General features: G+C 45.9%; 1 protein-coding gene across 1 annotated transcript in view; it reads left to right on the top strand.

The window, feature by feature from the left end:
• Window positions 1–21,511, top strand: part of sars2 (seryl-tRNA synthetase 2, mitochondrial) — a 40,471-nt gene extending 18,960 nt beyond the window's left edge. The window contains exons 7-16 of the mRNA XM_078533323.1: window positions 2,480–2,585; window positions 4,015–4,062; window positions 5,075–5,183; window positions 7,736–7,781; window positions 10,312–10,399; window positions 11,991–12,103; window positions 13,609–13,702; window positions 16,149–16,241; window positions 18,432–18,497; window positions 19,911–21,511. Of these exons, the coding sequence (XP_078389449.1) occupies window positions 2,480–2,585; window positions 4,015–4,062; window positions 5,075–5,183; window positions 7,736–7,781; window positions 10,312–10,399; window positions 11,991–12,103; window positions 13,609–13,702; window positions 16,149–16,241; window positions 18,432–18,497; window positions 19,911–20,042 (895 nt within the window). The 3' untranslated portion in view covers window positions 20,043–21,511. The remainder of the gene's footprint in view (window positions 1–2,479; window positions 2,586–4,014; window positions 4,063–5,074; window positions 5,184–7,735; window positions 7,782–10,311; window positions 10,400–11,990; window positions 12,104–13,608; window positions 13,703–16,148; window positions 16,242–18,431; window positions 18,498–19,910) is intronic.
• The last annotated feature ends 4,890 nt before the right edge of the window (window positions 21,512–26,401 follow it).

Here is a 26,401-nt window from a genome sequence, read left to right as displayed (position 1 = left end):
CACTGTTGTAATATAGGAAACATGTCAGCCAATTTGGGCAAAACAAGCTCCCACAGACAGTAATGTGATGCAGACCCAGCCAGCCCAGGAGTTCTACTGTTGATATAATTTAGCCATTCCGGCTGGTGAGTGACAGTGTGTTAAATATAGGTGAGAAAGCAGGGACTGTATCTGATTCCAACCCCCACCCTCCAACCCTGATAAGGACATAAGAAATCAAAATTGGATTTGGCCATTTGTCCCCCTAGAGTCTGCGCCACCATTAAATAGAATCACTGATGTTCTACCCCAATTCCACCCTCCCGCATTACCCCCAAAATCCAAGTTCCTTAGTACCCAAAAATCTGTCGCTCTCTCTCTCTTGAATACACCCAATGGCTGAGCAATCATGGCTCAGTTGGTAGTACAGAATCGCAAGATTCTGCGTTCAGGTCCCACTCCAGAGACTTGAGCATAAAAATGCAGGCTGACGCTCCAGTGCAGTTCTGAGGCAGTGCTGGACTGTTGGAGGCGTCATCATTTGGATGAGGTGTTAAACCATCTGCTTACCTCATTTGGTTGTAAAAGATCCCGTGGCATTATTTCAAAGAAGAGCAAGGCGGTCCTCTTCAGTATCCTGGCCTATATCTATCCCTCAGTTAACGTCACAAAAAACAGATTACCTGGTCATTATCACATTGGCGATTGTGGGAGCTTGCTGTGCGCAAATTGGCTGCTGCATTTCCTACATTACAACAGTGACTACACAGCGCTTCAGTGGCTTTAAAGTGTTTTGAGATGTCCGGTGCTGGTGAAAACACTATATAAATGCTTGTATTTCTTTCTCTCTGTGGGGTAGAGAATTCCGAAAATTCACAACCCTCTGAGTGAAGAAATTTCCCTGTGTCTCAGTCCGATATGGCCAACCCCTTATCCTGAGATTGTGACACCTGATCCTATTTACGTTCTGGGTATCACATTTTAATCTCAAGTCGAATTGCATGTGTGCACCATTGCCTGCTAGTAAGTACTTTTCTAGGCGATGAATCTGCCTCTCCTCAGCATTGTATTGTTTGAGCTGCCTTCCTATTGATTGTCAAACAGCAAAGAGAAGAATGAAATGGAGCCCCTGTGGCTCAGTTGCAGGCATTGTCGATGCTTCTACCTGTCCACGCTGACAGCTCTGTCTCTTGTTCCCACTCCTCACTGTCTGTCCTGTAGCTGACAATGACCTGCATTTTAAAGCACTGTTACAGCAGCTCCTTACAGGCCTGATTTGCAGTTTTCCTCGAGGGTCTAAGTGTTTCTGTGAATTTTTTTTTACAAGAAAGGTTTGCTCTTCAGACCAAAAGATAAGGCCTTGGGGCGGTTTCCTAATGGGACAGCGAGTGCATTTGCTGCTCTTGGTGTAAAGGCCTCCCAGGTTTAACTAGAGGCAGTCACAAGATGGCACTGTTCCCCTCTCATATTGTGCCTTAGGTTTCTTGCCATTTCCTAGGTGCTGGTGACTGGTTTTACAGGCACCTGGTGTCTCCTCACACTCCACTCTGGGTTGCCAGTCCTCACGTGTAGAAATCTGACAGTAGGTGAACCATTCGCCTGTGGAGGCCATCGCAGCTGATTCTAGTTGATCATGAAGTGTGCATAGAGTGGGGAGGAGGATGATCAATGGATATCAGGAGGGGTATTTTGTTTTTTTAAAATTTGGGTTGTGACTAATTGTGTACAACTCCAGTGCCCCTGAATTTAGTACTGCCCATTGATTAAATCTGGGACCACCTTGGATGTGTAGCATCAGTAGAGGTATTTGTGCCATCTGCAGCTTTCATGTAGCTCCACAGGAACGGGAGGAGGCCATTCAGCCCCTCAAGCCTGTACAGCCACTCAATTAGATCATGGCTGATCTATATCTTAACTCCATTCACCTGTCTTTGTTCCATTACCCTCAATATCCTTATCCAGCAAAAATCTATCAACCTGAGTCTTAAAATGTTCAATTGACCCCCCCAACCTTGACAGCTTTTTGGGGGAGAAAGTTTGAGATGTTCCCTCCCCTTTCTTTGAAACTCTTTCGAGTTATCAACAGTCACAGATTGCAACTCTTTCGAGTACAATCACAGTTCTTGGTTTCTGGGAGTGGGACATGAACCCACAACCCTCTGATTCAAAGGCAAGGGTGCTATGAACTGAGCCACAGCTGACACCTCCCCCTTTCTTTGAAGAAGCACTTCCTGACATCATCCCTGAATGACCTGGCTCTAGATTCAGTCACCACCCCCTCCACCTCCACCCGCACCCCCACCCCCACCCCCACCCCCCCTCCACCTCCACCCCCGCTCCCCCACCCCACCTCCGACCCCGAAGAAACCGTTTCTCTGTATTTGTCGTAACAAAGATTGAAACTGTCCAGTTAGAGTACACCCTGTAAAGATTGGTTAAAAAGATGCTGGTTTTGATTTTAAATATTAAACTAAATCTGTCTGCCTTTGCTCACTGCTAGACGACTCTCGCATGTCTCTGGCCACCGATCGTACTATCTGCGAGGAGCAGGCAGTGAGCTGCAACTCGCCTTGGTCCAATTCACGATGAGCAAACTCCTCAAAAAGGTGAGCTACCTGAGTTTGAATCCTACTTAGTGTCTTTGTTTTGCTGCCTTCTCCCTGATTCTCCCTCCCGTCTGCTAAAGGGATAGAGTTTTATGAATATTGACCACTCTACGGTATCTCGAGCAGGTGTACACCGACCTGTACAAGCCTAGATGGTAACCCTCAATAGGCTACTCGACCATGATGCCTGGCACAGATCAGCCCCACCTCGTCCTTCCCAGACACCAACACATGCCTGATTCCAGCACAATCACTGGATAATGATCAAGTGAAGAACCCTTGGCTGATTTTCAAAGCAAGTTAGTTGTAAAAAAAGAAATACTTGCTTTTAAAATGAAAGCTGGTGGACGCTGATCCCGTAAAGTAATTCTAAAAGGGAGTCAGATAGGTGCTTGAGAATGAGGAATTTTACAGGGTTAGAGGACAAAAAGCAAGATTGTAGAACTGAGCATGACTGCTCTTTCAAAGAGACAGCACAGGCATGATGGGTGGAATGGCCACCTTCTGTGCTCCAAGTCTCTCTGATCCTATGATTCCTAAAGTGACTTTCACAATCTCAAGATGTCCCAAAGTGCTTTGCAGTCAATGAAGCACTTTTTTTTTGGAACTGTTGTAATGTAAGGAACACTGCAGCCAATTTGCACACAGCAAGCTCCCACAAACAGGGATGTAGTCACGAGCAGAAAAAAAAAATCTGTTTATTAGCGATGTTAATTGAGAAATAAATATTGGTCTCAGGACACCGGGGAGAACCCTCCTGTTGTTCTTCGAAATCATGCCATGGGATATTTTACATCTGCTTTCAAGCACGCTTCAGGAGCTGCAAGGCGCTACATAAATGCAAGCCTTTCTCTTTTCAGTTATGCTCCAAAGCACTTTCCGTGCGATGCAGTGGGAGGGTAAGGTGGCAGCCATATTGCACACAGGAAGATCCCACAAACAGCAATGAGGTAAATGACCGGGGTCATCCTTTTTTTTGGTGACAGTGGTTGAGGGATGAATTTAGCCAGGACACCCGAGGCAGCTCCGCAATTCGATCACGGGATCTTTAACATCCAAAGGAGGAGGCTGAGGCAGGAAGGTCAACTTGGATTAGGCGCACAAGTCCCGGAGTGAAGTTTCAACCCACCACTTTGTGAGTCAGAGCGCGCTGTCAGCAAAGGCAGATAGTTGGAGGAGCAAAATTTCAAACTGACGTACCAACAGTTTAAAATCTTTGTGTAACGTAACACAGCCATTGTCTTCAACAGCCCAGGGATTAGACAGAATTTGCCACTACACAAAGCATGAATGGTTACCACGGTAACTGTTCATGCGTGAAAAACTTTACTGTCGTCAGCTTATTTTGTCACGGGCGCCCTAACTTGGCAATGGTGCTAACAGGTGGATTCAGTCCTTCCTCATGACCTGCGGGTTTTTCTTTCCTCAGGGATTCATTCCGATAACTGTGCCGGATATGCTGAAAGGCGCTGTGTTTGTAAGTACAGAATTTCATAGGATTTGCAGCACAGAATACAGGCCAGTCGGCCCATCTGCTCCATGCTGGTGTTTAAGAGCCACGTGAGCTTCCTCCTACTCCTCTTCATTTCGCCCCATCAGAATGCCCACTACTACAGAAAACATAGAGTGCTGTAGCCTTGCTGTATACAGCACGTTTCACAACCTCATGGTGCCCCAACGCACTTTACAACCAATAGAGAACTTATTTTGTAATGTAGGAAACACGACAGCCAATTTGCACGCAGCTATGTGATAAATGACCAGATAATCTGTATTGGTGATGTTGTTTGAGGGATAAATATTTTCCTGGACACCAAGTATAACTCTCCTGCTCCTCCTTTCAACAGTGCCATGGGGTTCTTTTACACCTGCCTGAGTGTGTGAAGGGGGGCCTCAGTTTAACGTCTCACCCGAAAAACGGCACCTCCAACAGTGCCGCATTCCCTCAGTCCTACGGTAGGAGTGCCAGCCTAGATTATGTGCTCGAGGTCCCGGCGTGGGACTTGAACCCCCAGCACTTCTGGTTCTGAGGCGAGAGTGCTACCCTCTGAGCCCTGGCTGAATCCTGAGAGTCTCAGCCGGATGCTGAATGTCTCCGCATTGGTGGCTAGTACCTGGCTGATGCAAAATAGACTTAGAAATGTGGAGTCCTACAGCACAGGCAGAGGCCATTCAGCCCATCACACTTGTGCTGGCTCCTGGAAGGAGCTGTCCAATTTAATCACACATCCTAACATTTTCCCTATAACACTGCAAATTAGTCCTTTTCAAGCGCATGACCAATTGCCTTTTGAAACTACCAGCAAACTCTGCTTCTGCTGCCCTTTCAAGTAGTGCGTTTCCAGATCTTGACAATGAGTTGCGTGAAGAAATTTCTCCTCATTTCCCCCCTCATTCTTTTGCCAATTAGTCTAAACCTAAGACCTCTGGTTACTTAACATGGCAGACATGGCGTGGGGCTGTAAAATTTCAAATCCCTGTTTTTACAGGAGGGCTGCGGGATGAGGCCCAATGCCAAATCCTCCCTGGTTTACCAGCTCGACCCTACTCGCTTTGAAGATCTCTGTCTGGCGGGAACAGCCGAGGTTGGCATCGCAGGTAAATCTGTCTCTCAGAACAAACTAGGAATAAGCTGCATAGGCTGGGCTTGTCTCGCCTCAAGTATGGAAGCTTAAGGGTGATCGAATTGAGGTTTTTAAAGAAGTTAATAGGGAGAAACTATTTCCTCTCATAGGGTTGGGGAGGGGGTGGGGGGTGCTGCGGGTGGAAGAGACCAGTACATGACTTTGCAGTTAAGGTTGGGCCGTTCAGGGGTGTACAGTTCAAGACTGAAATTAATAGATTTTTGTTGAGCTCAGTTATGATGGGATATGCAACCAAGACAAGTGTTTGGAGTTGAGATGCAGGTCATCTTTGATCTGAATGAATGACAGAACAGGCTCTAGGGGCTTGAAGGTAGACTGCAGGTGTGTGTTTGTGTGTGTGTGTGTGTGTGTGTCTGTGTATGTATGTGTGTCTGTATGTGCGTGTGTATGTTTGTGCGAGTGTCAGCCCCACACTGGGGGAGATGTACTCTCTCTTGTTTCTGTTCAGAGATAGTGTATACTCTCTGAGAGTCAGTTTTTGTGTGTGTGGTATCAAGTTCTTGAGTTCTTCAAGTTCCTGAGTTCAGAAACTGAGGGTTCTGTGCATTTAGCAAGCGTGTTGCTGCTGCTCTTATAAGGGCTTAAGAAAAATCAAAAGGGGAGAAGAAGGTATTCAACTCATGGGACCCGGTTCCTCGATGCCCAGCGTGTGGCGATCAGCTTTCAAGAAAGTGCCTCCCGCTCACCACATTCCGTTTTCAGAGACAATGTGTATAATAGAACTGCTCTTGGTTGCAAAACTCTCAACTTTGTCACAAGCCTTCTGAAAGATTCAGACAGGCAGCAGTGTTAATCCTCTGTACTTTTGCAACATGATATGACCCAGTGTGGAATAGTTCTCACCATCGGACAAGAGGTCATTGGCTAGTTTGTTTCACCAAAATAAAAATTGACCTGAGCTCAAATTTTGCCTTGAATATCGCGGATGGAGGACTGTAACTGACACAAGGAGCATTGTGACAAAGTATTTACGACACAGAGATAGGCCACTCAACCCTCTCTAGTGTTTATGCTCCACATGAACCTCCTCCCATCTTTCTTCACCTCACCCCACCAACATATCCTTCTGTGCCATTCTTCCATTACAAGTGGGTTTGCAGTTATAGCACTCAGTGCTAAAGGGTTTCAAATTTGACTGATCACTGCAGCAGTGAACAACTGTGACACAATTGCATTGTACATGAGTTTTAAATTTACTTTTCAATAACTTAACTTTCTGTTCTCTGGTTTACTTTCTCAATTTGGTTTGGCAAAATATTCGAGTTTTACTTTATACCGTAATATTTAAGTTCCTCTATCAACAAAAACATCTTGCGTTTGTATAGCGCCTTGAATGTAATAAAACATTACAGGACTGTTGCCAACCAAAAAATTGACATCAAGCCACATAAGGAGATATTAGGGCAATTGCCCAATAGCTTGACCAAAAAGGTTGTTAAGGATAGGGAGAGTGAGGTGCGGAGGTTTAGTGAGGGGACTCCCTTTCTCTTAACCAGAAAGTTTCCACAGTGAATCTGAGGTGTGAGATATCGATCTTTCAATACACCAAAGCTTCATAAAACTGAACAGGACATAATGAGACACCAAGGTGTACTGCAGAATTGGGGGAGGTGAACAGAAATACAGGCAAAGAGGAAGGTGTTGAGGCCTTGAGTGATGAGCAAAAGTTTAGGGAAAATGTTCTTGATTTGAAAAGGCCTTGAGGCTGGAGCAGGTTGAAGTGGGTGTGTTTCAGACAGGATGGTGGAGGGCAGTGTAAAGCAGGCCAGAGAGCAAGGGGGTACAAACTTGGATGACCAGTTGCACTGTTAGTCACAACTCTACAAGTAATAGGGACAGCATTGTGAGGAGGACTGTAAACTTGGCCATTTGTACCCAAGCTTGATGGTAACTTGAGACCAGACCTAGGGGGCATATATGTGAGAAGGCGGTGGTGGGTTACAGTTCACTCAGGTTGCTTTATGCATGTTGTAGTCTGGAGCTGTGGATCGTGATGGTAGAGGCTCCAATGTTATTTCCATCGCAAGGCTGACCAGGAGCCTCTCCTGCTGTTGCTGCCCACCGTTGGTGTGTGTTGGAAGGATTTGCTTGGCTGCACTATTAATGCACCTTCCACAGCCACCAAGTCCTGGGGTGGGGCTTGAACCCAGAACTTCTGGTTCACAGGTAGGGACACTACCCACTGCATCACAAGCCCTCCAACAAACTTGAGAGAGACCCTAACAAATCCAATAGGGGAACTGGGGAGAAACTTCTTTACCCATGGAGCAGTAAGATTGTGAAACTCGCTACCATGAAGAGTGGTTAAGGCAAAAAGCATAGGTGCATTTAAGGGGAAGCTAAGGGAGATGAGGCAGAAAGGAATAGAAGGATACGTTGATGGGGCTTGATGAAAGCTGGGAAGAGGCTTGTGTGGATCTGTTGAACTAAATGGCCTCTCTCGCTGCTGTGAATAATTTGTTAGAAGGAATTGTTTCCCTGTTGAAAGATGTTCTTGTTTTCTAGGTTACTTCATGGATCACGCTGTTAACCTGCAGGATCTGCCTGTGAGGTAAAATGAATTATTGAAGAGCGCTGGGTGAGAATGGACAGCTTTGTTGTCGTCCTTCTCCTCTCTATTGACATCTCAATTTCCCGTCTGTGCTGAGTGGCTTTGAAGGATTTCAAAGCTCGATATGCAATCTCTATTTCCCAATTTCTCCCCTCATCTCTCTGTGGTGTGCTTTAGCTCCAGAGGGTCCTATATCCAACCCACTCACGTAGAATCATAGAATGGTTACTGCACTGAAGGAGGCCATTTGGCCCATAGCCCTGTAATTCTAGATCCTAACCACTTGCTGCATAAAAACATTTTCTTCATGTCACTGTTGCTTCTTTTGCCAGTGACCTTAAATCACTCTCCTCTGGTTCTCGATCCTTCTGCCAACAGGGACAGTTTCTCCCTATCTACTCTGCCCATACCTCTCGTGATTTTAAACGCATGAACAACTCTTGTGCTTAAGAAAGAGATCACATTCCTGATGCACCTTTGACACATTCTCAGGCCATCCGGAAATGTTTTCCAGCCTCTGGGTTACTTTGTGAAGTTTGGACACTCTTGTTGGAGTGTCAGTCTGTAGCACTTTTGCCTCTGAGTCAGAAGGTTGTGGGTTCAAGTCCAATTCCAGAGACTTGAGCAAAAACAAAATCCAGGCCATTGATCCCAGTGCTGTACAAAGTGAGTGCTGCACTGTCAGAGGTGCAGCCTTTCAGGTGAGGCATTAAACCAAAATCCTATCAGGTGAACATGAAAGACACTGCAGCACTGTTTCAAAGAGGGAGAGCTTTCGCCAGTGTCCCAGACAGTATTTATCCCTCAACCGGTATCACTAAAACAGGTTATTTGGGTTATTGTCACATTGCTGTTTGTGGAATCATGCTGTGTACAAATTGGCTGCCTGTATTTGCATTGCAACAATGAGTACACTTCCAGGAAACACTTAATTGGCTATAAAGCACTTCGGGACATCCTGAGATTGTGACAGATGCTATACAGACAAAACCTTTTATGTTGGTATACACAGCAATCCCTTTGCACTCGAGAGGCGAGTGAAATGAATGACCAGTCAAGTGGCTTTTTTGGTCATAGTTTAGGAATAAAATTTAGTTAGGACCCTGGAAGACATAGATTCAAGATAAGTGGCAGAAGGTGTAGGGGGGACATGAGGAAGAACTTTTTTACGCAGAGGGTAGTCTGGAATTCGCTGCCCAAGTTGGTGGTAGTGGCAGAAACTTTAAACTGTTTTAAAAGGTACCTGGATCTGCACCTAAAATGCTGTAAGCTGCAGGGCTATGGGCCGGGTGCAGGAAGGTGGGATTAGAAAGGGCACCTAGGTGTCCTCGGGCTGGCATGGACAAGATGAGCCGAATGGCCTCCTTCTGTGCTGTAACTTTTCTATGGTTCTAACTCCCTGCTCTTCTTCAGATAGTGCACTGGGATCTTCAACAGGCAGATGAGAGCACAGTTTAACATCTAATCCAAAAGACAGCAGATCTGACAATGCAGCATTCCCCCAGTACTACAGCCTACATTATGTGCTGAAAACCAGAGTGAAATTTTAGCCCACAGCCTCTGACTCGTAGGTGAGAAAGATATCAAGCTGATACTACAAGTCCAGGGAGTGAGTGTTTACTGGCTATTTGACTGGGGAAGGCAGCAGCCAACACCTGCAAATATGCTTTCAAGTAGGTGTCCCTGCACTGCAATTGGACAGGGACCCTGGGTGGTTGCCCCCTTTTGTTTTTCAGCCCTGGGACCGCTGAGTCCCATGGTCATGCTCACAACTGCTTTCACCCAACATCTCCCTCCTGCTGAGAGAACCTCCAACTGGAGAACAAACCAAAACCTTTCTAACCCACCAGCCTGAGTTGACAGCAATGCCGCTTTAACCCGACTGAGCCACCGGGGGCGCTGTCTTCAACTTTTTTTTGTGCGGGTGGCCATTGGAAGGCTGTGCCTGATAGAACAATCTCAGGGACTCCCTACCTCCTTCACTTTGTTTCAGTCTATCAGGCTCAGTATATCCTAACTCACACTGTCCCACTCACCCATCACCCCCCCGCCCTTGCTGATCTACTTTGGCTCCCGGTCCAGCAATGCCTCAAATTTAAAATTTTGGTCTTTGTGTTCAAATCCCTACGTGGCCTTGCCCTTCCCTATTTCTCTAGCTCTACAACCTGCCACAATCTCTCAGTTACTCCAACTCTGGCCTCTCGTGCATCCCTGATTTTTGTCGCTCCACCATCGGCACCCAGGCATTCAGCTACCTCGGCCCTAAGCTCTGGAACTACCCCCTCCACTTCTGTCTCTTTCTCTTCCCCTTTAAGACTCTCCTTAAAATCTAACTCTTTGACCAAGCTTTTGGCCACCTGACCTAATATCTCCTTGGCGTCATATTTTGTTTGATTATTGTTCCTATGACACATCTTGAGATGCTTTACTACATTAAAGGTTTATATATAAATGCAATTGCTGTTGAATGTTACTGGGGTGAATGATGTTCGTGCGATGGAGGTCACAATGCTGGTCTCTTCTCTTTCAGGATGGTGTGTTGCAGTACATGCTACAGAGCAGAGACAGACACTGGGAGGGAGGCCTGGGGACTATACAGAGTTCACCATTTCACCAAGGTACCACATCCTTTACATTGCTGCATATTTTGATTTGGAGGGGTGGAAAGGCTGCAATTTTTGCCTATCTATATATCCTTGCCTGCGAAGGTGCTGGTGAATCTTCACCCAGAGCCACTGCAGTCTGTGTGGTGAAGGTGCTCCCACGGTGCTGTTAGGTGGGGAGTTCCAGCATTCTGACCAGTGACAATAAGGGTAATGCCCCTGATCAGGACATTGTGAGTGACTTGGTGGAGAACCTGGAGAAGATGGCGTTCCCATGATGTTGCAGCCCTTTTTCTTGTTGATAGAGGCACAGAGATGGGAGATCATAGAGCCATCACAGCACAGAAGGAGGCCATTCGGCCCCACCAAGTCTATGCCGGCTCTCTGTTGAGCAGCCCAGTCAGCCCCATTGCCCCACTCCATCCCCATAGCCCTGCAAGGATCCTGTTGAAATAACCCCGGTGAGCAGTGGAAATGTATATCACTGTGGCCTGTAACCTCAAGGCCCAACGGACTCCTCCGTCTGTGTACCACACTCAAGCTAGGAGACTAACCCTGCTTCGGTTGGAGAATGTGCCAGGAAAATCTCTGGGCGTATAGCAAGCAAGAGAAAATAAGCATTTAGTCTATTTTTGCTGGTGGTGATCGGACATGAGGAATGTTGGCCAGGACCCTAAGAGCACTCCCTGCTCTTCTTCAAACAGTGGCTTGGAATTTTTACTATCCCACTGAGCTGGCAGGCAGAGTCTCAGTTTTGATGACTCATCCGAAAGATGGCACCTCTGACAGTGCAGCATTCCCTCAGTACTACACTGGAGTGTCAGCCCAGGTAATGAGCTTAAGCCCTGGAGTGGAGCCTGAACGTATAAAATCTATTGATTTGATGTTGAGAGTGTTACTGACGGCTGTGAGTCAGCATGAGCAGTAAAGTTAACTTACTTCGCTGTTACAAATTGGTAGCCAAACCTTGGGAATCGGGATAAGAAAAGAATGTAAGATGGCAACTAATAAATAACCGGACTGTGAGAATTACAGTAACTAATTTAAATTGGGGAATTGGAGTGTGACTTTATAACTCTCTGGCGAAAGTATAGGAACTGCAACATAGGAACAGGCATGGGCCATTCAGCCCCTTCATACTGTTCTGCCATTCAATTAGATCCTGGCAGATCTGTATCTTAACTCCAGCTATTGCCTTGTTTCTATGTCCCTCAATATCCTTGCCCAACAAAATCTATCAATCTCAGTTTTGACATTTTTAATTGCCCCTCTACTTCAACAGCGGGAGAGTTCCAGATTTCCATTACCCTTTGTGTGAAGAAGTGTTTCCTGATGTCACCCCTGGCTCTAGTTTTAGGGTTCTGCCCCCTTGTTCTTGACTTCCCCCCAAACAGACGAAATAGTCTCTCTCTCTCTTCCCTGTCAAATCCTTTGATCATCTTAAAATGCCTCAATTAGATTAGCCCTTGATCTTCTATACTCAAGGGAAAATACGAACCTGGTCTATGCACCTTGTCATCGTAGTTTAATGAGAAATGCACATTGAATAGCTGAGGCCTTGCTACCCCGTGGTCGGTTCTATCAGCTTGCTTTTGTTCTGTTGAAGGTTGAGATGTTTGGGATAACGGCTGCGGAGACTGGGACCGAGAGCACAGAGCTCCTGGATGAGTTTGTGATGCTGCAGAAGGAAATCTTCTCTGATCTTGGACTCCATTACAAGTGAGAATGAGAGTTGTCTCATCGCCAACACGTTTGAGGGAAGCACGATCTGCTCGTTTAGTTTCTCTGCTGGCGATTACTTTTCCTTTCCGGCTTCCTCTCCTCTCCGGTTGCTTTCCTCACCCTGGAATAGCCCTGCCAATAGGGCTGCGTTCCCCTCCCCTGACCTGCTGCTCCTTGAGCGTCTCTGGGCCCTAGTCTGGAGCCTGTTGGGCTGTAGCTTAATGGGTAGCACTCTCGCCTCTGAGTCAAAAACTCTGTGGGTTCAAGTCCCACACCAGAGGGCACAAAAGAAAAAGGCTAGGCTGACACTCCCGGTGCAGTACTGAGGGGGCGCTGCACTGTCAGGAGTGTCAGCTTTCAGATAAGACATTGAACTGAGGCCTAGTCTGCCCCTTCAGGTGAACCTAAAAGATCCCATGACCACAATTTTGAAGAAGAGCCGGGGAGTTCTCCCTGGTGCCCTGGTCAATATTTATCCCTCAACCAACATCATTGAAGCCGATTATCTGATTATTATCAAGTTGCTGTATGTGGGAGCTTGCTGTGCGCAAATTTGCTGCCACATTTCCTACACTTCAGCAAGGTACATCACTGGCTGTAAAGTGCTTCAGCAGTCCAGTTGTTGTGAAAAATGCTATATAAATGCAAGTCTTTTTGTTTTTCTGGGTAGAGCTGGGATTCCTGCTCCCGATTGCCATCCAGTGCCTCCCAAACAAAAGAGCATCCACACGTGGGTGGCAGATAACAGATAAAGACAGCATTGGACTGATCTGAGACGTCCTTCCAACCTTTGAGTAGCCAGATAGGAAGAAATTATTGAACAAGGTAATGGAAACCTTTATTCCAGTGAGGAGCCAACGTCCTCAGAAGAGGAGTGAAGAGCATTAAGATTGTAAAAAAAGGGATAGAAGGAGGCCATTCAACTGCCAATCATTTAGATCATGGCTGATCAGTGCCAAACAAAAATCTAGCAATCTCAGTCTTGACGCCCAACCTTTTGGGAAATAAGTCCTGATTTTGTTATGAAAATGTGCTTCCTGATTTCACTCCTGATCGACCTGACTCTTATTTGAAGATTGTGTCCCCTTGTTCTGGACTCCCCCACCAGAGGAAATATTCCCTGCATCTACTCTCAATGAATCTTTTTATCATTTGAAACACCTCAATTCAATCACCCCTCAACCTTCTAAACTCATGGAAATTATTACAAAATGTGCTGAAGAGCCTATCTGATCTCATCCTTACGGAAGATTAACCCCACTGCCATCTGTTTTTACCGCTGTTTTATTTCACAAGTGATCCTAGTCACCTGGACTTAACCGTTGCTCCCTGGTGACCGTGTTCCCACTGCCGGACATTCTCTGCATAAAGACATGCTTCCCTGTTATCTGTCCCGAGCTTGACCTTTGTCCCTTCTCCGTCTGGCCCTGCTGCTTGTCCTATCTCACCATCATTTAATCTTGTGGGTAGCAGCATAGCTAATATTTGTGTGTTTTTGGCAGAGTGCTGGATATGCCAACCCAGGAACTCGGGCTGCCGGCTTATCGCAAGTTTGACATTGAAGCATGGATGCCTGGAAGGGGTAGTTATGGAGAGGTAGGTTTGATGGATTCACTGCTGAGTGTACTGACTTCACGAATAACTCCAAGACAGATTACCAGCCACATGGACAACTCTGTATAGCATTTAGACTCTTCACTTGCAGTCTGGAGTCTACGATGTGTGAATGTGCTAAGCAGTTGTGTGATGAAGGCCCACCATGTCAGCTCCTCACCTTGTGGATATAGACCTTGTGTGACTCAACACACTGCCAGAAATGCTGGTGGAAGTAATAATTTTCTAAAGAGAATTGGATAAAGACTTGAAGGGGAGAAATTTGCAGGGAATGCACAATGGGATTGGGACTAATTGGACAGCACTTTCAAAGAGCCAGCACAAGTACGATGGCTGAATGGTCGTCTTCTGTGCTATATCATTCAATGATGGTCATCCCCCCCCAAACAACTTCCTAACAGCCCCCTGGGTGCACCTATGCCACATGGACTGCAGCGTTTCAAGGGGACAGCTCACCACCATCTTCTCTAGGGCAATTAGGGATGGGCAACAGATGCTGGCCTTGCTAGAGGCCCTCACGCCCCATGGAAGAATAAAAAGAAACACTGGCAGAGGTATCCCCTCATTCCCCTTCCTGCCCCCACAGTGGCTGCCCAACACTGCCCTCACCCCCAATTTGCCATTGTGTCCTTCAAGATTGACCTGGATCTTCACCCCATCCACCTGCCTTGCTTCCATATCGTGCAGTTCTTCCTTACCGTCCAAATCGCCATCATTTAGGATGTGCTTCTGTTACATTTAGCAAGGCGAGGGATAGCTTTTTTCCCCCCCTGTAAAACACACAGATAGTCAAAGATGGGAGAAGGTCATCTGCCCCCATGGTTCTTGTCTCCGTTCCCCACCCAAGCACCCAGCTCCATTTTGAACATAAGATCATAAGAAATAGGAGCAGGAGTAGGCCATTCGGTCCCTCGAGCCTGCTCCGCCATTCAATAAGATCGTGGCTGATCTGATTGTGGCCTTAACTCCTCTTTTTGTCTGTCCCCTATAACCCTTGACTGTCTTGTCAATCAAAAGTCCATCTAACTCAGCCTTGCACATGTTCAATGGCCCAGCCTCCACTGCTCTCTGGAAGAGAATTTCACAGGCTAACAACCCTCTTGGGGGAAAAACTTCCTCCTCATCTCCATCTTAAGTAGGAGATCCCCTTATCTTTAAACTGTGCTCCTTAGTTCTAGACTCCCTCATGAGAGGAAACATCCTCAGCATCAACCCTGTCAAGACCCCTCAAAATCTTACATGTTTCAATAAGATCACCTCTCATTCTTCTAAACTACAGTGAGTATAAGCTCAACCTGTCCTCAAAAGATAAACCACCTCATCCCAGGAGTCAGCCTAGTGAACCTCCTCTGAACTGCTTCCAAAACAAATATATCCTTCCTTAAGTAAAGAAACCAAACCTGTGCGCATCTGAATCATTCACATCACTGCTGTTTACATTCTGGATTATTATCACCCTTTCAGTTCCTCCTTGTATTGTAAGAGGATAGCAAGAGGATAACTTGAAATTTGCTTTGCAATCCACTTAAGTTGCTTCTGTTCATTGATTGATACAGTGCAGGAGGCCATTCAGCCCATTGTGCCAGTGTTAGCTCTTTGTAAGAGCTGTCCAATTAATCCCGCTCCCCCTGCTCTTTCCCCGCAGCCCTGTGAATGTTTTCCCTTCAAGTATTTATCCAATTTCCTTGTGAAAGCTACTATTGACTCTGCTCCCATTCAGGTAGTGAATCCCAGAGTATAACAACACGATGTGTAAATTTTATTCTCCTCATTTTGTTTCTGATTCTGTTATCAGTCACCTTTGAATCTACCAGCCTGATATAATCTTGAGTAATATTCTGCAGTGTTCTTTCATTGTAAAATTTAATATTTTCGATATTGCGATGAGGCCTCTTTCTTGCCTGCGTTCTTTTTGAGAGTTTCTAGCCTTGTTGCAGGATGTAAATTTGATTGAATAAAGACAAACATTCCTGGGATCTCAGCATTACTGGGAATGTCTACATTTATTGCCCATCCCTAACTGCCCTTGAGAAGGTGGTGATGAGCCGCCGCCTTGAACTGCAGCAGTCTTTGTGGTGTAAGTACCCCCATAGTGTTTTTAAGGAGGGAGTTCCAAGTTTTTGGCCCAGCGACAGTGAAGGAACGGCGACATACTTCCAAGTCAGGATGGTGCGTGGCTTGGAGGGGAACTTGCAGGTGGTGGTGTTCTCATGTGTCTGCTGCCCTTGTCCTTCTAGGTGGTAGAGATCGTGGATTTGAAAGGTGGTGTCAAAGGAGCCTTGGCAAGTTGCAGCAATGCACCTTGTAGATGTGGTGTATTATCTATTCCTGAAGTGTAGACCTTCATTTTCACTCATGTGTTGTTTTTAGCTCTTTTTTGTTATTTCAATATAACACACGGTAGTAATTTTATTTCTCTTTTTGCAAGCTTTCAAGTGCATCCAACTGCACAGACTACCAAAGCAGAAGGTTGAATATCATGTACTATGAGGAAGCTGCTCGTTTAAAGTACGCTCACACGGTAAGTAGGAGTCCTGGCTCCATCTTATACTCATGAATCCTATTAGCATTTGAAACACTTCAATTTGATCAAGCTGTGATTTTTCTAAACTCCAGTAAAAACCATATATGTTCAGGTAATGGCCAATCCCATGTAAAAGTTGACCCCTGACGTTTGACCACAACATCCAAACTGTTTGTACTTGTCGCCCACTCACTGCTGAAGTCAAACTCACCCTGGTGCAAACCTACTCATTGACAGAATCAGAGAATAGCACACCATCGAGGCCGGCTGTTCAGCTCCTCATGTCTGCGCGCATCAACACGTGATGTTAAAGCTACCGCCTCACTAGTGCACTCTGCCTTCCCACCAACCCTGCCTTCTAATATGGCAACATGATATCAAGAAGGAACACAGCCCGGTTCAAACTTAAAATCGTTGAGATTGCAAAGCAGACAAATAATTGTGCAGCGGCTAGAGAATATCAGAGAAAAACGTTAGCGATCGGAGGGAGCTCTCTACACAGCTTAGGCAGATACCTAAGAATAAATGTGCAAACAGAGGAAAGTCTAGCATGTGGGGGCTGCAGTTGGAAAATGAAGTTACAAAATACGCGAGTGAAAATCGCCAGAATGGACTCTCAGTTTCTCCCGGTTCTGTCCAAATCTCCGCCCTGAAGCAAGCAAGAGAATTAGGCGTTGCAGATCTCAAAGCCAGCCCTGGATGCTGTACCAGGTTTATGAAGACAAACAATTTTGTACTGTGACAGAAGACAAAGAGTTCACCGCCTCTCCCAGCACAAGCTGATGACAGGCTTATCGCATTTCAGCGATTTATAATCAAACATCGACAAGAGGATGGATACAGATTGACCTTTATTTGGAACGTGGATGAGACTCCCATGAATTTTGACACGCCAGCCAGTCGAATGGTGAGCAAAGTTGGAGAGAAAAGAGTGTTGGTGAAGACAACTGACCATGAAAAAACTGAATGAAGTTGTGTAAATTTGTCGATATGGCTTTGGTTTTTGATGAATTTAGTGTTCATAAATTCATATGTCTCCATGGAGGTTATTATTTATTTATAAATAAAAATTCAGTAACAATTTTTGGCTACTTTTGGTGGCAGGGTTGGTGGGAACAGCCTCTGACCTGGCAACTGCGATAGCGAGATGGTGGGAGAGGGTGGATTTCAACCCTTCAAATACTATTCGTGTAAAAGTCGACCCCCTACTCTTTGGCTAAAAATCTAGTCTTGGAAACTTGACTTTTACACGAGTAGGTAAAATCATCACAAGCTGTTGGAGATGAAGACCCATTTGGTCTCACCCCTCCAGAATACTATCGCTGGAATGAAAGACATTTACATAACACCTTTCACAACTTCAGGACATCTCAAAACTTCATGGCCAATGAAGTACTTTTAAAAATGTACTCACTCTTTGTAATATTGGAAGCACGTTTGTGCACTGCAAGATCCCACAATGTGATGGTGGCCTGATCATCTGTTTTTTAGTGATGTTGGTTGAGGGATAAACATTGGCCAGGACACCGGGGAGAACCTCCTTGCTCTTCTATGAAATAATATTCTGAGATCTTTTACGCCCATCTGACAAAAGACTTGCATTTCTAAAACGCCTTTCACAACCACGGGACATCCCAAAGCACTTCACAGCCAATGGAGTACTTTTGATGTGCAGTCACTATTGTAACATTAGACTTTGGGAGGGTGAGAGAGACAAGGCACTCTGTGTTAAAATTCCTGGAAAAGTAGAACCTGAAGTAGGAAATAACAACAGCAACCTGCATTGATATAGTGCCTTTAATGTAGGGAAACGCATTGTGAGCAACCGTGGCTTCAGCACAATGAGGGATGTAGGGAAGAGGGGCAGAACGCGTCAGGTGATCTATTTGGAACACGAGAAGGAAGGTAAATTCAGGAGGAGCACTGACCAGGCTACCATTGAGGAAAGATGGTAAGAGAGGCAGGAAAGATCGGGACCAAATAAGAAGTTAAAGTTAAGAGATTATTAGCCCTGTTAGATGCCAACCTTATCTTGTTTCCTGTGCAGGTGCGAGGGAGCTCCTGCCTGGCTCATTTTGTGAATTGGGATAAAAGAGCATATTTTTTGTCCGTCTGTTTTGTCTAAGCACCATGCTCTTAAGAAAGGAAACCATGTACTTATCTAATTCTCCTTCTGCTTACACACAGGTTAATGGGACTGCGTGCGCTGTACCTCGCACTCTGATTGCTATCTTGGAATGTAACCAGTTAAAGGTAAATCCCATGATTCTCAGTCCCTCCATTTCAAAGTGATGCTCAGGAAGGGAGACAATTGATGAAGTTCATGAACCAATTGATGAATTTGATTCACATTCCTGGGAAACCATAGGATCCTACAGCACAGAAGGAGGCCAATCAGCCCATCATGGCTGTACCAGCTCTTTGAAAGAACTACCCATTTACTCCTACTTCCCCAACGCATTCTACATAGCCCTGCAATTTTTTAAACTCCCTTTTTAAGTATTCATCCAATTCTCTCCTCCGAGAGACTCCAACCATCGTCCCTTGATGTTCAATGACATTCCCATTACTGAATCCTCCACAATCAACATCCTGGGGTTTACCATTGACCAGAAACTGAACTGGACCAGCCATATAAATACTGTGGCTACAAGAGCAGGTCAAAGGCTGGGAATCCTGCGGTGAGTAACTCACCTCTTGACTCCCCAAAGCCTGTCCACCATCTACAAGGCACAAGTCAGGAGTGTGATGGAATATTCCCCACTTGCCTGGATGAGTGCAGCTCCAACAACACTCAAGAAGCTCGACACCATCCAGGACAAAGCAGCCCACTTGATTGGCCCCCATCCACAAACATTCATTCCCTCCACCACCGACGCACAGTAGCAGCAGTGTGTGCACCATCTACAAGATGCACTGCAGGAATTCACCAAGGCTCCTCAGACAGCACATTCCAAACCCATGACCACTACCATCTAGAAGGACAAGGATGACAGACGCATGGGAACACCACCACCTGGAAGTTTTCTTCCAAGTCACCCACCATCCTGACTTGGGAATATATCGGCCGTTCCTTCACTGTCGCTGGGTCAAAATCCTGGGACTCCCTCCCTAACAGCACTGTGGGTGTACCTACACCACATGGACTGCAGCGGTTCAAGAAGGCAGCTCATCCTCATCGTCTCAGGGGAACTAGGGATGGACAATAGAACAACAAATGCTGGCCTAGCCAGCGAAGCCCACGTCCCGTGAACGAATAAAAAAACTCTACAAGAAAATTCCAGCAGATTGTTTTCAACTTATTTGTCTGTGTGGAACACAGCCTCATATTCCCCAAGTTCATTTTATTCCCTTGTTTTTATTTTCCTTTTAGCGCCCACCCCCCACCCACCACCCCGCAGCCCCAGAAATTCTGAATCCAGGTGCAGCAAAGTGAGTTGCACCCAGCTATTCGACTGTGGTATGCCTCATGATCAAATAAGGGCTTTGCTGCTGCTAACTGTATCTGTGGCAGCATTCTCATTCAGCAGATTTAGTTCAAGCCAGAAACCTGATTGGTAGGTGTTTGGGGGTGGGGAGAGGAAGATGGTGTGTAAAGCGTTTTTGTTTTTAGCGTTGGCTTTAATGCTAAAGTTGCTGTTAAATGGTTATGCCCTTTGCTTTCAGGATGGCAGCGTGCGGGTTCCAACAGTCCTCCAGCCATACCTCGGCAGAGAAGTGATCAGCCAGCCTACGCACAGCCCTTTACTGTATATCGGACCTAACCAGTACCAGAGGAACCTCAACAAGACAGAGTGAGGGACAACTGCTTTCCAGCAACCAAGCGACTCTGGGATATCCAAGATGGCATTTGTCAAGACAGTTGGCGTAGGGACTTGACTAAGGACAGTCACCTCACAATTTGACCCTTTAGTGTGTCTTGTTTTAAGCTGCTCAGGTTGGAAGCCACATCCTGTGGAGACATTTTCTGTTGTTCCTTCTCCACATTTTTTTCCCCCACTCTCACTGAAGGCGCTGACACATCCTTGGAGGAGACTTCAATCTGGGTCACTCAGCTCCTCTTGTGCCTGGCATAACGTTGAGCCTAAACCAGGACAGTTTGGGAAGGCGGGCGGGGGAAGAGGTAGGGAGGAGGCAGAAGCCCTATCATTCCTTGAATAATTGACAGATATAAACTTTCCAGGAGGGATCATTGGATAAGCGGTCAGGAACTGGGAGCCTTTTCTTCTGTGCTGCAAGGGGGGTGTTGAGTTAGTTGAAGCTTTCACTATCTTTCCTGTGCTTTTCAGCCTCAAGGCCTCCAAGAATGACCAGGACGTTGTAAAACACCTGGCACCTGGCCAAAAAGTTTCACAATCAGTAGATTAAGCAGGATAGTGTTTGTTTAAACATGACCACCAGATTACAGAGGATGTCCTGTAGCATGCCAGTGATTTGCTGATCCTGCACATCTCGTGCTCTAATGAGTGACTGGAGTGACGTTGGCAAGACCATCCATAGTGACCACGAGACGATGCCTTCTCTGGACCACCTCCTTTGTGACGGTATTCCCGGAATAGCATTCGGCAGAAAAATCCAGGAGTCCATGAAGGATCAGCCACACTTGTTCCGTTGGGATGGTGAGCAGCTTGGAGAAGATTCTGCTGGCGATGGTGTTGCTGCGCTGCTGTCCATCTTGGCTGGGCTCGGAGATACTGGGCGCGTTTCTCTATTGACAGTCCTTGCTGCGTTTGAAATCTAGCGATTCACTGGCCAAAACGCACGACTTTGAATATTCTTTAAGATTGTGGTCGCCCAACTTTTTATTCAACTCTAGGTTCCTCGAAAACCCATCACCGGGCACATCAGATCGCCTTTTGTTGTCTTGCCTACCATTGCTTCCCCAGAGCCAACAGGTGCCACACACCCATGCAGACCCCTAAGTTTACTAGCACTGCCTTGCAAGATAATAGGATTCATGCCAAGCTAACCAGGAGTGCACACCCCACTACAACTCGTACTCCTTCCCTCGTCCCCCTTTCCCCTAAAGGCTCTGACTTCAAGCTCGGCAGACCTCCTCACTCTACAGCTGCCATTGGGAACTCACAGGTAGTTTATCTCGATGGGCAACTAAGAACAGATGGTAGAATTTTAATTTTACCACAGTCGATCATATTTAAAGGTTTCACAGTGGAGATTACTGCTTAAGACGTAAAACGGAATGGTGTAAGAATCATTGATGACAGAATTATTTGCAAAAGGAAAATAAAAACAAAATTAAAACACAATATTAATTTGCAATCCATTTTAACAGTATCTAGTAATTGGATTGAAGGCAATGACTTGGGCCTTTTGCTGATTTATAGTATGTTGCAGCCATTGCTCTCAGCAGCCCTGTTTGTCTCTGTTATTTTCACACCTTGTCTCAGTTGCTGGTTTTATTTCTGAAGATGCTACTTATAACCGCAGTGCAACATCTCACCAACTCTTATTTAAGCTTCTAGTTGTCCCAGTCCTCCTCCTAGAACACTAAGGTGGCCTTCTGAGTCAGCAGGTTGAGAGCTCCAGGCCCACTTCAGAGACTTGAGCAGATAATTCCCAGGTTTACATTGCCAGTGCAGTACTAAAGGAGTGCTGCACTGTCAGAGGTACCGTTTCCCAGATGAGACGTTAAACCAAAGCCCTGCCTGCCTGAGTTGGACTATTTTGAAGAAAAGCAGGTTCTCCCTGGGGGGGGTGACCTGGCCAATATTTGGTTGGCTGTCCCTCAATTCCAGGGTGATGTCTACTCAAGGCCGTGAGTTTCTGCCTTGGGTCTTCATGTGACTGATCAGGTCAATTCTCGACCAGCAGATTGTGGGCCAGGACACCCCGTGAGGCAGAAGATTTGCTTCTCTGCTGCCACTCTGCCCCCTCATTAAGGCATTTAGACATGAAGTGTGATGCAGCTTAATGGGTAAGTTGTCGCCATTTTGAACAATTGGTAGCAATGCTCCTCCAAATCATTAATGTCAATGCCGCCGTAACTCAAGGAGAGCTTCAGAATTTCTTTGTAGTGTTTTCTTTGCCCTGGAACGTTGGCCATTTGAGAGTTAAGAAAACAGGACCTGGTGGGGGGAGATGCTTTTTGACCATCCGGGCACAACAAGAGGCGGCTGCCAAGGATTGGGAAGTTCTCAACATATTCCAGATTCTGTCCTTCAACATATATGGGAGGTGGAATATTTGACTGATCAGATATGGGTCAGTATGAGTTTTGTTTCAACAACGTTCAAGGACAGGCTGAGTCTTATGCAGAATTGAAGAGATTGAGAGTGTCTTACAAATCTAGGGCAGAGTGGGCAACAGCACTGCTGTCATCCGCAAACTGTAGATCATGTGTCTATAGTGGTCAGTTTAGTTTTGTCACAGAGGCGACTGAGGTTGGAGTTTTCCATTTAGGCAGTGTTTCATATTGACACCAGAGGGCAGTTGAGCCATTGTCAGGTAAATTGTGAATAGTATGGGGGCTATCACACACAGCTTTGTCTGACCCTGGTCCAGATTTTGAAGGTGTCTGTTTCAGATCTCCCACTCAAGACAGTCGCAACCATATCATCATGAAGCGGTTGCACGATTGTGACTTTATTTATCCTTCAATCGACATCACAAAAACAGGATTATGTAGCTCAAGTCTCTGAAGTGGAACTTGAACCCACAACCGTCTGCTTTGAAGGTGAACTGTGATCAGAGATGGCACTTTACTACTGCCCTGGTCTGATTAATTAAGGCAGCACAGGCCAAAGCCTGGGGCTTACTGGGCTTTATGACAAAGTCAATTCAGGCACAGCAACGAGAATGTCGAACCAGACTTAGAGGTGATTTCTGTCATGGAACAGTGTTTGTTGTGACAGTTTGAGTGGCACCCAATCACTCGTCCAATGGTCAAGGTTCCATTAAAACGAGGTCCATAACGCCAGTATAAGTGCTATGGCTTGCCACAGCAACCAATCTGAGTTGATAAAAACAAAAAACTACTGCGGATGCTGGAAATCCAAAACAAAAACAGAATTACCTGGAAAAACTCAGCAGGTCTGGCAGCATCGGCGGAGAAGAAAAGAGTTGACGTTTCGAGTCCTCATGACCCTTCCGCAGAGTTGAGTCTTGTTGGCGGAGAGCCCTTTGCTTGAAAAGACATTATCACTACTTTGAGATGTCAATCAAAACCCAAAAATAGAGAGAATTTATTGTGATGCCAGATTTGTTCTTCCAGCTCATTGATCTTCATGTAGGATTCTGCAATTTAGAATGAAAGAAAATATAACCCCTCTATTCAAGAAGGGAATAGGGAGGGAGGCAGAAAACAGGAAGCTATAGGCCAGTTAGCGTGATGCCTGTTGTGGGGAAGGTGTTAGAATTGAACATTAAGGAGGTTATAGCTGGGCACTTAGAGAAATTCAAGGTAATTGGGAAGAGTCGTCATGGTTTCATGAAAGGGAAATTGTGTTTAACCAATTTATTGGAGTTCTTTGAAGGAGTAACGTGTGCTGTGGATAAAGGGGAACCTGTTGACGTGCTTGGATTTCCAGAAGGCATTTGATAAGGTGCCACATCAAAGGTTATTGCGGAAAATAAAAGCTCATGGTATAGGGGGTAACATATTAGCCTGGATAGAAGATGGGCTGGCTGGCAGAAAACAGAGAGTATGCATAAATGGGTCTTTTTCTGATTGGCAGGATGTGACCAGTGGAGTCCCACAGGGGTCTGTGAGGGGCCTCAACTTTTTACATATATCAATGACTTAGATGAGGGGAGTGTAGGCATGGTAACTAAATTTGCAGATGATACAAAGATAGGTAGGAAAGTATGTTGTGAAGAGAACATGAGGTTGCAGACAGATATAGATCGGTTGAGTGAGTGGGCAAAAATCTGGCAGATGGAGTCTAATGTGGGAAAATGTGAAGTTGTTCACTTTGGCAGGAAGAATAAAAAAGCACTTAAACGGTTGCAGAGTTCCAAGGTGCATGAGTCACAAAAAGTTAGTATTCAGATGCAGCAAGTAATTAAGAAGGCTAATGGAATGCTATCCTTTATTACAAGAGGGATTGAACATAAAAGTTAGGATGTTCTGCTTCAGTTATACAGGGCATTGGTGAGATTGCATCTTGAATACTGTGTGCAGTTTTGGTCTCCTTATTTATGGATGTAAATGCATTGGAGGCAGTTTGGAGGAGGTTGACTAGATCGATAGTTAGAATGAGTGGGTTGTCTTATGAGGAAAGGTTAGACAAACTGGGCTTGTTTCCACTGGAGTTTAGGAGGGTGAGGGGTGACTTGATTGAAGTGTACAAGATCCTGAACGATGTTGACAAGATGGACGTGGAAAGGATGTTTCCCCTTGTGGGTGAGTCCAGAACTAGGGGGCACTGTTTTAAAATTAAGGGTCACCCTTTTAGAACAGAGATGAGGAGAATTTTTTTCCCTCAGGGGGTTGTGCGACTTGAGAACTCTCTGCCTCCGTAGGCGGTGGAGATGGGGGGTCATTGAATATTTTTAAGGTAGAGGTAGATAAATTCTTGTTAGGCAAGGGAATCAGAGGCTATCGGGGGTCGATGGGAATGTGGAATTCGAATACAAAAGGATCAGCCATGATCTGATTGAATGGCAGAGCAGGCTCGAGGGGCCGAATGGCCAGCTCTTGCTCCTATTTCGTATGTGTGTATGTAAGAGCATTACACATAGGAGCAGGAGTAGACCACTCAGCACTTTGATTTGCTGTCAGAATGTATTGGTGACATTTTTTATACAACAAAACTGGCTTGGTTCACCTATTTTTGCTCCTTATCTTGTGAGCATGGATTCTTGTCGATGTGAAGCTTTTATAGATACCAGCAGTACCAGTTTGCACTTACATAACCACTTTAAATAGGCACTTCTCAGGAGCATTATCTAACAAAATTCAACCACGAATTCACTCCCTAATCCTCTCCGCCTCTCAACCTCCCTTTCTCTTTGAGACGCTCCTTAAAACCCACCTCTTTGACCAAGCTTTTGGACATTTCCCCCCCAATATCTCCTTACGTGGCTCAGTGCCTAATTCCCACTCCTGTGAAGCACCTTGGAATGTTTTACGATGCTAAGGGCACTATATGAATGTGCCTCGTTGTTGTATTAGGGTCGGTGACCAAAAACCTGGTCAAGGTGCTAGGTTTTCGAGGGGGGGGGGAGTTCGAGAGCTTGGGGCCCGAACAGCTGACGGCACAGCTGCTAATGGTGGGGCAAAGACACTGCAGTGGAAACCAACTTAGACTTTGGAGATTCCTGTATTCAGCTTGTCAGTCCAAATGACAGCATCAAGAAGCCATTGATAATTGAGAAGTGAAAAACTCAATTTCAATTAAATCAAAAATGTAGCTCCAATTTGAGTGGGTTTCAACAGCAGCTTTTTGAGCAGCTAAAAGGAATGATCAATTCTGGTGTTGTGCTCGTTGGCATGTGGGATACCGACTGGTGAATTTGCTCAGCGTTTCCAGATCAGATACATGACGGGTTAGCCACGGGGTGAAGGCCTTTATACCGTTTGGCATCCTCCTATCGGCGAGAGATGACGGGAATGCAGCCTCCGAGTTCGGTGAGGTCAGACGAAACCATTTGCTGCCCGTCTCCCTCCTCTCGATGGCTGAACAAGCTGATTGTGGAAAGGCAAAGTCTGCCACGAGTGTCACACATGAAGTTATGCCTTGCCCGTGCTGCGGGCTGATCTCTGCTGACACCCGGTTTGCAGGGCTGGTGTCTCCTTTGGAGCTTCTGGAACCACGTGTCAATGTGGCGGTGAGCTCCTGAGAGGGGGAGATGGTGGCGTAGCGGTCATGTCACTGGCCTAGTAATCCAGTCAGCCCAGGCTAATTCTCTGGAGGCATGGGTTCAAATACCACCACAGCCAGTGGAATTTAAATTCAATTTAATTAAAAAAAAGCCTGGAATTGAAAGTTAGTCTGCGTAATGGTGACCACAAAACTATCAAACACCCACCTGGTTCATTAATGTCTTTTGGGGAGAGAAATCTGCCACCCCCACCTGATCTGGCCCACATGTGACTCCAGGTCCACAGCAATGTGGTTGACTCTGAAATGGCCATGCAAGCCACCCTGTGGAAGGACAAAGAGGGATGGGCAACAAGTGCTGGCCTTGCCAGCGAT

The sequence above is a fragment of the Cetorhinus maximus genome, chromosome 32, assembly GCF_964194155.1.
Source record: "Cetorhinus maximus chromosome 32, sCetMax3.hap1.1, whole genome shotgun sequence".
NCBI lineage: Eukaryota > Metazoa > Chordata > Chondrichthyes > Lamniformes > Cetorhinidae > Cetorhinus > Cetorhinus maximus.
The sequence above is the reverse complement of the archived record's forward strand: the minus strand, read 5'-3'. Positions and strand labels throughout refer to the sequence as shown.